At 42.2% G+C, this 12,673-nt stretch overlaps 1 protein-coding gene across 7 annotated transcripts in view; it reads left to right on the top strand.

Moving 5' to 3' along the window:
- Positions 1–12,673, top strand: part of LOC121672737 (forkhead box protein P1) — an 87,181-nt gene that overhangs the window by 19,298 nt on the left and 55,210 nt on the right. For all 7 annotated transcript variants that reach the window (XM_042045536.1, XM_042045538.1, XM_042045534.1 and 4 more), the window contains one exon: positions 4,262–4,466. In XM_042045536.1, coding sequence (XP_041901470.1) covers positions 4,262–4,466 — 205 coding nt within the window. The remainder of the gene's footprint in view (positions 1–4,261; positions 4,467–12,673) is intronic.

Genomic DNA, 12,673 nt, shown 5'->3' with positions numbered 1-12,673 from the left:
CACGCTCATGTGTAATGTGAAAGAAATGAATGTGGTGATGCATGAAGTGTAATCTGTGCGGTAACACATCGGAGACACCAGTAGGTAATTCAGCCATCGTGGCATTGATTGATATGGTTAGCAGGGAGGTGTAACTATTAGTCCTCGCCCGGGAGCATATTTAAAACCTAAGGGGTGCTGACTTGCACACCAGAGAAGACACAAACATAAGCAGAGAGGGCTGGTTGTGCGAGGGAAATGAGCTGCGAGCGTTGGGGCTGGCGGGAGCCGGCAGGAAAGAGGGACTTGAGACCTGAGGCAGGTTGCACTCCAGCACGATATTTTATTCCTTTTTATCAGAGAGACGATGGCTTAAAACTGATGTCATTATGAGGTTTAAATCAACTTTCTGCTTGCTTGAACATGGTCACCTGGGTATGGAGGTACAAGGACACAAAGAGGTTGAGCAACTCTGTTTGTCTTTGAGCCGGTGATACCTGGGGTTGGGAAATTGAGTTCCATGAGCAGTAATCTGTCAACTGTCCCCACAACATACATTTTTTAAACCTGTGTCTACATTTTCTTTCATAATAAAGAGGACTAGTTGTCCTGAAAAATGCGGTGAAGAGCCAAGGCTATGGTTTAAAATAATTGGTAATGGACACTTCTTATTTAAGAAAAAATTACAGCTCTCGTGCCCTTTTGTTTTCAGAACAGTTTGCAAGACTGAGACAAATACTGATAAATGTGTGTATAAAAGAAATAAAATCATCCCTCTAGTAAATGTAGCTGTGAATTCGGTTAAAAGCATTTTGCTTTTATTCTTAAGTATCTGTAATAGTAATAAATGTTTCCAAGGAGAGAATGCTACTTCATAAATGATATTTTTGTTATGTTTTCAGAACTAATAGATTGTTTAAATCTGTATTTTAGTTTCATTTTAGTTTTTAGTGCTCTCCTATTGTCTTAAACAAAATAGCACATCCTTTAATGTTATATTTGTGTAATGTTTGCTGGTTAGTATTTAGACATTTCTATAATCTAGATTTTACATCTGTACATAGCAGCAATTTTAAAATAAACCCCATTTCAGCAGTGTTCTGAGCTGCGAGCGTGAGATCTTTAGTATCTTCAAAATGAAACTGCAAATCACACTTCAAATCACCAGCGAGTGAAAATAATAGGACTGAGACATCCGGGTGCCTGATGGCTCCCGTAGATTTGGCAGTTTCAGGTCTGAATCCCGTTCCTGGTCCATAGGAAGTTGCAGCAATGATAATTGCAGCGCAGTTCTGGGAAGCTGACTTGAAATTTAGCTCTCGCTGTTAAAATGAGACTGTTAAATGGTAAATTACGTAATTTATTGCGAGTGGTCGTGGATCTATTTGACTTGCTTTTGCCATTTGTTCTATTATTTTATTTAACCATTTTGCTGGATGAGTGATGAGCATACCTTTCAGCTGCCCAGTTTGACAGGCTAGTCAGGAATTCTCTCCAGAATTATTCTAAAGGAACTAAATTTAGGGCAGGAGGAGAGAGGCTCTTTCTAATTTCATTTTATTAATCAGATGATGTAATCAGTATTTTGGCAAGGGGTTGTGTGCAGACATGTATGACATCACAGTTACCTCTTTAAATTAATGTCACCTAGCCTAAAATCCGTATTACCTCCAGCATTTCCCCCTCACAACTGGGTATATTTTATTTTTCTTTCCATCTGTGGTATAGTTGTTGTTAGTACTAATGGAAGTTACACTTGTATAGGAAGTTAGACCAAACACTTTGACTTTTCAAGGCATAAATTTACCGTGTATGTCTGTTTTAGTGGCTGTAACACTTTCAGGCTTTTCCTTGGGATAAAGCAGTAGTAGATCCAGAAGTGACTGGGAGGAGAGGAAGGAGTAGAACAGGGAGAGGAGGGTGGATGGTAGTGTGTGTCTAATTAAAAACCTGCAGAAATCCAGATTAAAAAAAAAAAAGAAAAAAGGCCAGTTATTCTTTCCCTGTTTGCTTATTCTGGAAAATAAAAATAGGTGTCGGCTCATACGGTCTCATATCAATATGTTATCATCAACAGACAAGTCTATTCACTATTGTTTCAACAGAGTAAACAGTGTGTAAGGGTCAGCCCTGCTCACAGGTAATTGTTAGTGTGCAGACAGTCCTGTCAAGCATGTTAGCTAAAAATACATCCCACACTGTCACTTTGCAAGGTGTTTGAAAATAATAGCCCCCACACAGCAAAACAGGACACAGGCTTGTGTACTGACCTTTTTCTTTGTTTAATTTGCTCAGAGGTTTAATTCCAGGGGACAAGTAATAATTGAATATGTCTAATAACTAAATGCTCATTTGGGACAAAATCCATCAAAATATAATTGGCATTTGGGGCTGATGAAAGGAAAATGACGTGGCTTTAGAGAAACGGATGTGTCCTAAGAATATCTGATCACTTAATGTATAAATTGAAGCCTCTTCCACAACATATATTAATTGCAGATACTTAAGGATTTCAGCATTTTTTTTGTAGTGAACCGTTACCGGAGACCAACTGTTTTTGTTAATGCTACTCTGGGAAAGGCGGGGAAGGTTATTGGTCTGTCGTGCAATAATTTACTCCTCTTTGATATGCAAACGATCCACGGTGAATATAAAAAAATCCTATCAGACTCATTTCACAGTTCTTAACCACTTAGATTCTCTGGAGTCTATCGCCTCATTAGACCAGTGCTCTCCAAAGCTAGCATAATTAAAATCTTTAACAGTTTAGCAAAGTAAAGATGTTTGGCTGATCACGTTGAGATGATTATCTATCCATTGTATTCTAAATGACAAAAATAAATTAAATTTAGACCTTGGCATTTTTTATTATGTGTTTCAAATGAATATAATGCATACTGCCTTTTTTTTTATTTCAATACCTTAGGTTGGGTGAGGCACATGCCTGTGTGAGCTGCTGCTGTACACTCAGAAAATGGCAGGTTTCCTTAGGATAGCTCCAGAGCTGCAACATGGTGAAACAATGAACAGTCACCCAAACGATGAGCTGGAAGCACAGTGATGAGAAACCTCTTTAAAAACACACAGACACTGACTATTATTATTATTATTATTATTTTTTCCCTGAATGTTTGAGTGACGTGTCTCTACTGCTAATTTTTTCCCATGGCCTTCTCTGAAAGAGCACTGAAATAGTCTGCAGAGAGAGAAACTTGACTTGTTTGATCATGTCACAAACATCAGCTTTATCCAAAAGCATGATCTCAGCGTGAGCACATGGTTCACCTTCCATTTGGCCCATTGGAGTTTGCAGTTTTCATTTGCATCAGTTACTGAATGTTGTCTCCTAGCCCTAGTGTCCACTTGGGCACATTTTAAAAAATACAATTTTTTATTATTATTTTTTCTTGAAGCTTATTTTCTGTTTTCATTTTACTTTTGAATGGCTCATTAACATCAATCTAAGAAATGACAGTAATAATAGTGTTACTTGTATAGAAAGTTACACAGTTTTTCGGTAGACACATCCATCAATTAAGTGAGCAGTTCGAGAAACCAAAATTAATGAGAAAGATAGGTGTGTTAATGAAATAATCATAGTATAATCAATTTGACTGTTAAAATTTGAAAAGCATTTCAGGAAGACAATATGAATTCATAATTTACGTCTAAAAGTGATTAATAAAAACTGTATTTAATAACAAAGCTATTTGTCATCATTTAAAACTTAAGCACAAAATTAGTCATGTTGTGGTTCATGTTGTCATAATAATAAAGCTGAGTATTTTTTTTCCTAAGACCTTCCTTGTTTTTAATAACAGGTTAGAAAGTAGTCACTTTCCTTAAAAAAAAAAGGCAAAAAAAACTAGAAAAAGGAAGAAATTGAATTTCTTAGCTGAACATAGAGTAGCCCTTGCTGTGGGCATGGGGGCTATTTTTGCTCAAGTAAGGACTCTGAAGATCAGCCTTTGGTCTAAAAATTACAAAAAATCATAATATTTAACATCATAATTGGTGTGGGTGTGGTGTTGTGTGGATCCCCCTGCCCTGCAGCCCAGATTTTGCATTCCCTGAGTATTGCAGGTGTCACACCAGAGCGTAGCAGAGTCGTGCAGTGCACTATTAGCATTTAGTTATTAAAAAAAAAAAAAATACATACGCAAAAACACACACAGGCAAAACTAACACTAGGCTTTGTTTACTGACTCTTTGATTTAATTACTGTTTGAAGACGGCCGAATTAGCTGTTAATTGATTTAATTATCCAATTTGTTTGTTTCAGGCATGATTCCAACAGAACTGCAGCAGCTCTGGAAGGAAGTGACAAGCTCGCACACAGCGGAGGAGGCAGCCAGCAACAACCACAGCAGCCTGGACCTGTCCACCACCTGCGTCTCCTCCTCCGCACCCTCCAAGACCTCCTTAATCATCAACCCACACGCCTCAACTAATGGACAGCTATCAGTCCACACTCCTAAACGGGAGAGGTAGGTGCCTGTGGGTTTTCTGCCCTGAGCATCTCGGAGCAGCGTCCCGGAGTGATGGCGAAACGCTTGGGAGCGGTGGCCAAGCGCCTTGGCCTCAGTTTTGTCCTCCACATCTTGCTCTGTCTGATATTGGCGTGGTTGAATAGAGTCTCCACTGGGCAGAATATGCTCCTTTTGTTCAGATCTTTATGGCTTGTTAATTGGATCACTGTGGGCACAATTAGCTAATTGGAAGTGCATTGGATAAGCGTATTGGGAAGTGTGAAGAAGCTGGGGGTGTTTTGAGTTTTGCATCACGGGTGGTGGTACTCATTTGCTTTGGGTTTACAGGCTGGAGCTGAGCAAGAACATCTGTTGGTCAGTACAGTCCCCATTTTTCTACCAAAATGCAGTGCCCCATCTCATCTAAGATGTTTGCCTTTTTTTTACTCTGTATTACCTGCTTTCACAAGAAAGGGTAGGCTTGAGTTCACCAGGTTTCTCTAAAACAAAGTTGCTTTTTTTTTTTTTTTTTAAAGTGCTGATAAAATTAGCTAACTGGTGTTGTTTGGCTTTTAAAAATGTGAGTTAATTTATACTTGCTCAGCTTGCATTGTTAAAAGAAATGGCTTAAATCAGGGGTTGTCTGTTGACGTGCTTCTCGGCGCAGGCTCTGCTTTATTCCAGAGGATGCTTTATTGTGGGTTTGTTTCTTTACACCCCCAGATTTCACTGAGGCGTGTCTAACAATGTAACTTTTGCTTCTGGGGAGATAGACAGGCCCAGGCACCGGGGCCGTGGGTGCCAGCACCGGCTGCAGCCTCGGCATCGCTGCTGGAGGTGGAGGAGGAGGAGGAGGAGGAAGGGTCTCGAGGAGTGGGCGCAGTGGGGAGGGCAGTGCTCCTTTGCATTCAGGAGAGTCCTTTTGCCCATCTAGAAATGGTATAGCAGACACTAGTGAAAGCTGGATTTTATGGAAACTGATGGCTTTGTCTTTCCATCCTCCTTTCATTCATTAGAAAGAGGATAATGGAATTTTTAAGCCATAGAGTTTGTATTTCTAGTGGTCTGAAAGTAGATTGATAGGGAAGCTATATAAATACCTCTTATATCTTTCTGATATTAAGAAAATAGTGCTGCTGGGAATAGATAGATTTTAAAGGAGAGCACACCCACTGTTGGAAGAAGCGCTGTGTGTGTAAGGCATCCTTTATATACCCATTGCAAGGATGTGTGGGGGAACATCAGTGAATATGTTTATAATGCATGCCAAGGATGTGCTTCTCCTGAAGACTTACATGGGATACTAAAAACAATTTGATGTTTATTAAACATTAATTCCCTTTTTGCTGCATGTAGAACTGAACAAGATGGGTTTATGGCTTTCCAGTACATTTTTTATCTATGTTTTTCTTACCAAGTATATAAAGTAAAAACCCATGCAGTGAGATGGATCTTCTTTCACTGAATAGAGGCACGTGCTGTGTGCTAATGGCAATCTAAACCAGGAAACAGATTCAGTTCAGTTTGAAAGCCAGTAGAAACACAGGAATCTGTTCTGAAGTAAGAATTTTCTGTGTATACTGTTGAGCAGACCTGGAAGTCCATGTGTCTGAGTCCTGTAATTGTGGCCTGGAGGCAGCTGGGATCTACAGACAAGGTGATACACATGCTTTTATTAGTGAAGTTCCAGATTTATTAGGAAGGCATAAACATGCCATGGTATTGTTTGAGATTGTCTTAGTTTAGAAGACTAAATGCTCAGTGCTGGAGTAGTCGATAGCTGTGTTATTAAGCTTGCCTTATACTTTCCTTGCATATCTGTTGAGTTCTCTGAAATATCAAAATACAAAATAGGTATATTTAGGAATACAAATAAGAGAGCCACAGACTTTGCTTTGTCCTGCTTCTCTTTGGTACATGGAGGGTTTACACCATCCATTTGCTGCAGTTATTGAATTACATGTTTATCCATAAGTAGAGCAGGAGACTACAGGCAGGAGAATGCCTCCTGATGCACTTAAGGGTTTTGTTGCATTCTCATCAGGCACCGTGGTGCCTGCCTGGATTTCATGTGACACAGAAGCTCCTCTTGGTGAGATATTGTGCACTGGTTTCCTTTCTGAAAGGGTATTTATCTACAGGCGGGGAGTTCAGGGCGGGGAGTGAGCGGAGAGGGAAGAGTTGCTGTGCTCTGCCATCACATGTATGTTTGACAGCTCACAGAAGGTGAAATTTTAGTGGGCTTGCAAAAGAGAGAGCACAGGCACAAGCAGGAGTTTAGTAATTTTTTGATTGCAAAGGTTAAGACTAGAGAAAAATCATGGGTCTGGTGGGACCATGAGTTTGCTGGACTTAGAGTGAAATCCATGAGTGTTCTTGTACCCATCTGGTTCAGCACAACAAATCAAAGGAGACTTTTGGAGGCAGTCCCTAGCCCAGGCTCCGGTCAGATGGGGCTGTGGGAAGGGCTCACCAGGGAGGTATCAGCCCTTTTACCTTCTGTCACAGAAGTCACAGCCTGGGCTGGCCAGAGCAGGTTTTTGACTCGTGGCTTTCCCCCTCATTCCTGCACCTTCTGTGCAACTGGCTGTTGGCTCTGGTCTGATACAACCAAGAGCTATTTATTTAGATTTAACCAACAATAAAAACACATAGTAAAATCTGTAAGTGTCCTAGCAGTTAAGCACAGCCACATCATAACGACTGCCCAGCAGCCATAAATAATCATATACAGGTAACATTAACTTTTAGGGTGTGCTGTAAAGCTGTTTTCAACCCCTTTCTCTTGGGCTTTTGCGAAGGAGTGGGCTGCAGGAGGCAAGTTGGTTATGTGGGAGTTACTATCATCACTGTCAACTCTGGCACATGTCATTGAGATAGTTCAGGCTGTGTTTTAGGGGGTTCCTGATCCCACAGCTCAGGTTGCAAGGCTGCTCCAGACCTGCGAGACAGGAGGCACCTGTGTTAGAATCAGCAGGCAAGCAGCAGATCTGCTCTGTGTCTTGGATAAAAACACATTCTGGTTATAAACAAGGGGTTTAAAATAGCAGGAGCAGTAGTCATTGGCTGCCTGGCGTGCCCACGCGTCGCCGTGCCGCCAGCCCAGGCTGGGGTTCTGCACAGGCTGCGGGGACACAGCTCTGGTGACACTGCCCACTGAGGGGCTGCTGTGCTTGGGGCCCAGTGATAGCACAATTCTGACAGCAAAAGAAGCAAACGGCGGGTGGATGGCCAGAGTCACCCAGGACATTCAAAAAGCAAAAATACATTCAAAAGCAGGAGGCACCCTCCCTCCTGGGCCTCATGGTGCTGCGCTTGGTTTCTGCATGCTCCATGTGTAAGGCTTCCCTGGGAATGAAACAATTCCAGCTATAAATAATGGGTTAATGCTTTCATTCATTTGGGCTTTAAATGTATATTACATCTATGCTTTTGTCCCACATTTTGCCCAGTTTCTGTAAGTAGCAGCAGCAGCAGCTCTGGGGTTTGGTGCACAGCAATCTGTTAAGGAGGTAAATAATCTGCTTTGGCATGACACTCCTACTCTCCTCTTTAATTTGTCTTACACAAGGAAAATTATAATTAAATCATTCAGGGTAAACCCTTGAGTGTAGAGAAGGAAAAAACACACTTTGGTAAAGATTGCCAATAGAGACCAACTTCCCTGTTGTGCCGTGCAGAGACATTTATCAATATTCAGCACTATTAAAGAGAGAACATTTCGTGTGATTTGTGAGGCGGATGCCAAAGCTCAAATCAAGGCTTGTTAAGATCCTTTCCCCATGCAATCACGGGCATTCAGCATCATTAGAATTCAGCACTGACTGTGTGTTTCATGCTTTGATTTTACTCAGACAATTTAATAATGTTTATTGTACTGATTATATATATAAATTCACTCAATGCAATAAACATACCTCAGTCATCAGTACCCTAAGGGAAATATTTTGTTATAGATACTTGTATTCATTCAGGATAAGGGAAAGTGAGACCATCAACCAGCATGCAAACCTCTCATCATCTTACCAGCATTTGGGTTTCTTCAGTAACAAGCAGTTTTCCTCTACACAGGTAAATAAATAAATAGCGGGAGCCAGTTAAGTACATCTGCTGTGCTTAGAAATGTCAGGGACAGTACCCACTTTCCATCTCGTTCCACTGCATCTTATGTGGGAGAAACTTGATCAATTTCTTAAGAAAAGCACCAAAACAAAGCAGGAGGATGACTGGTCACTTCCAGTGGCTACTAACTGTATAAGCTGATGAACAGTGGGCATCCTGAAACCTGCATGCTTGGGAATATTCCCCGTGTGGGTAGGTTTGGAGAAGCAGAATGGTGCAGTATTCATCAGTGCTTTGCAGTGGGCAGAGATTGCTCCAGCTTGGGCTTGAACTGGGAGGTCTGGGGGTGCTGTGGAGCTGTTGGACACCTTGTACCGGTCCCATCACCTTGCACCATCCTGTACTGACTGCAGCAGAGCCAGGATGGTGGAGGCTGTACATAAACGAGTGTGTTAATGAAGGTCCAGACCTGTTAATTTAAGAAGTGCATCTGGTGTTTACCAGAGGTAAGGTGAGGAGTTGCAGTTAAAGGCTATGTGCCCAAGAAACCTTTCTCCATCTGCCAGCAGTCCCATCTCTTCCCCTCATTGCCTTTATACCCTTTCCAACTATACTTGAGTCTTGTCCTTCCACATAAGCAAGCAGCCGTCTCATAGGAAAAATAGATGGGATAAACAAGGGGATTTTAAAATTGCATTTTCTTGCCAGTGTGGCAGGAGGACAGAGTCTGGAGAAGGCACTGAAGGGAAGTGAGGAATGGCATGGCAGACCATTGATCTGCTGCTTAGGCCTAATGCCTCGTGTTTTACTGTTGTTATCTTCCATGCCAGCTGATCCTCCATCAAAATCCCAAGGCCCTCAGATGAGGGCATTAGGATTCAGCACAATTAAGAGTTGCAGACTTGGGTCCGTTATTAATGCTCGGGATGAAACAGTTCAGCCTGCAGTCCATATGCTCCCAGGGCCCGATCCTTTCTTGGCCAGCCTCTCCACTTAGTCCCTGGCATTCATTCTGCACTGGTGCCAGCATCAAATCTGCTCAGCCGTGTCAGCTCCCCTCAGTTGCTCCCTGCAGCTGATTTTAGTTCATTATCCTTTACCATGAGCAGAGTAGCGTTGGATTAGGTTACCTCAGATCCATTCTCCATTAAGAAATAGGTGTTCCTGGGGCCTTTCCTCCCAAAAGGTATTCAGCTGCTTCATGTACTCAAACCCCATAATGACCCTTGTGCTGTTACCCATGGTCTGAGCAGCTCAGGTGCCTCCATCCTTGCTGTGGAGCCAGGTTGGAGTGGGAGACTCGAGCTGGATGCCCAGCTGAGTATCTGATAAACCATCCTGCTTTCCACATGGCTGCTGTCCTTCTCATTGCGCCTGGAATGGCTTTGGGGACTGCCTGGGCTGTTGGTGATGAGGACACTGTGACAGCAGGGCACTGGCCTGGCCATCTCCATTTATTCTGTGCAGGTACAGCCCAAAGTGTCCCAGTGCCTGATCCCTTGGCACTCACTCCCCTGCCAAAGAAATCATCACCAGTTACTGAACGGGCTCCCCTCTGAGTCACTCTTCTGTAATCAGCTTTGAAAAAACACTGGCTGTGACTCAGACCTGGGGCTGTTAATCTTCAGTTTTGAGCCTTATCAGGCACTTTTTATTGTTCGTGCTTTTCAGATGCGGGTGTGGAGCCTCCTTTGCGTCGCCCGCACCCACCGTCTGCCACGGTGCTAAATCAGTTGTACAATTCCACTTGCTCCTCAGTCTGCCCAGGAGCTCCTTAATCACACTTCTCAGGGAATTCCTTCACTAAACTAAATGCAGTTTATTTTACTTGGTTTTCCCTATGAAGACGCAAAGTTAACCAGCCTGTGAATATTTAATGTGGCCCCTGGCTGAAGGAGCGTGCTGGGTTTGATGCTTGGGAAGCTGCCCCGGCGTCGAGGAGCTCCTGCACGCCAGCGCTTCGCTGCTCTCTGGTCCTGTGTAATAACCATCAGTTGTACAACTCCAAACACTAAGCTAATGTATCAAAAAGCACTTAAAATAGATTGGGTGAGCCTTGGCAGACGCCTAACAGAACTTTTCCAAATTTTAGCATATGTATTGTTTTATTCCTCCATCTGGCCAACAGATCATTGTTTGATATCTGAGTGCTTTGCATATCTCCTCCCTTTTCTTGCAACTGAGATACTTACACGTGCATTTAATACAGCTTAATGCTATTTTTACATACCAGAGAAATAGCTGATGGCTTTCTGTTAATTGCATGCACTTTGCAGTTAAACTTTTATTAAAACATTCCTGTCTAAATACTTAAAGTCCAATGAAAATTTGTCCTCTTCTTTTATTAGAGGTGTTTATGTAGTACTCTTAAAAAGGGACCTGGTTTTGGTTTACTGCACTGTGGATTTCTGTTTCTTTTTATTTCCTCCTATGTGCAAGTCGTCCTTCCTCAGAATTTGCTCAGGTCTGATGGTCCTGAAGAGCTGAGCAGGGAGCTGATAAAGAGCTGTGTTATTTTTTTAACATATATAGCACAATCTGAGAACAGAAACACCCTTGAAAGTGCTGTAGAAGTAGAGGAGTTAGGTGGCTTGTGTGTGACTATTTTCTGTGCTGTTCAATAAAAATGGAGCAGTTAGTATGACAGCTGTTATATCATGTTATATCGTACTGCTAAGATACTGAGCAGCATTTAAAGTAAAACTCCACCATTAAGCTGTATAAACTTTATCCGTTTCACTGTGGTTTAATGGAAAAAAAAAGAGTTTCTCAATAAAATGACATCATTTTTACCAGGTTGTAATGTTCACTTTACAACTGTTTTTCTTTAATTCAATTTGTTTTACTTTACTTTTTCTTGGCATCCTTTTTTTTCTCGCAGTTTGGAGAGGGGGAAATCTCTTTTTCGTAGAGCAGGTAGATACTGCTCAAACATCTCTTCCCTACTTTTCCCTTCTCCCTGCTCCCTCGACATCTTGTGCTAATCTGGAGCTCTACTTTTGTCAGGCAGACACAGTTGTATTTTCAAAGTAGAGAGATGCACATTTAAATCTGGTAATCGAGAGCCCAGGGAAAATTTATATTGCACTGCTTGCTGGTGGAGCAACATTTGTGAAATGCCATGGGGTGTTTTTCTGTATAGCTGGTGGTGGTAAGGTAGGAGGCCTGTAATTTCTTCTGTGTGATCAGGGAAACGTACATATATTATAAAGTAGATTCTTGTCATTAAAAGGATGGTATAAGCCCAGGCAGGGAAACTGCTAATATGTGTTGCAGCTTGTCATTTTGGGCTGCATGAATAAAGAGGAGAGCCATTCCTTTGGGAAATGATCTCGGGAACTGAGCAACAGATCCGCTAGCCAGCAAATTCTTTTTAACTGTAATTTTCCTTTTTGTGTATACTCAAAAATAACATTGCAGTGGGCCCTTAAATACCATTTCATACACAGAGCACAATTTCCACAGCACAGGTGGTGCTAATATAGGACAGTCCCCTAGGCACTTGTCGCCAGGAGTTGTACAGCTTGTTCAGTGTCTGCATCCATATGGCAATCTGTCCCATTCATAGAAAGACATTGTAGCTGTGCCTGTGGGTGCTGTGGTCAATGTAGTGTAAAACGTAGATTTTAACTCTGGGCAACCTATGTTCTGCTGTTTGTTTTATTGTAGAATCCAATTTATAACATGAGGGAAGAAAAATCAGCTCAGAGCAAATTCCAGAACAATCTGGCTGGCTGGGGTTTGTGTTTATTCTTGGAGCGCATGGTTAATCAGCAGGTGCACAGCCCTGCGCCCCGCGCGCTCTAATGAACAGTTTACAGGAAGTCTTGCTCGGAAGAAACATTTTCCTTGTTGTTTATACTGTGAATTAACTCAGAAGTTGCAAAGCTGTAAACGGTGTTAGCTGGCCATGTATGTCATGCAAGTCTGTTCTGTACTTCTTGTCTTTTTTTGGCTTGCTTTCCCACTGTTGCATGGTTTTCCCTGGGTGTGGGTTGCTCAGGAAGGATGCTGAGCTTCTCTGTGCTCTACATGGCAATGCTGCCCCGGAGGGGGGCAAATCACAGCAAAGAGGCCCTCCCACAAAGGAGGGTGAAGCTCTAGTGTTTCCCAGCAGTTCAGATCCTGAACACATGAATGTGATTTGTGGCTGCTCTGGTACC

The sequence above is a fragment of the Corvus kubaryi genome, unplaced genomic scaffold, assembly GCF_017639235.1.
Source record: "Corvus kubaryi isolate FWS band 111438036 unplaced genomic scaffold, C.kubaryi_AGA036_p1.0 64922, whole genome shotgun sequence".
Taxonomy (NCBI): domain Eukaryota; kingdom Metazoa; phylum Chordata; class Aves; order Passeriformes; family Corvidae; genus Corvus; species Corvus kubaryi.
This window is presented reverse-complemented; position numbering and strand designations above follow the sequence as displayed.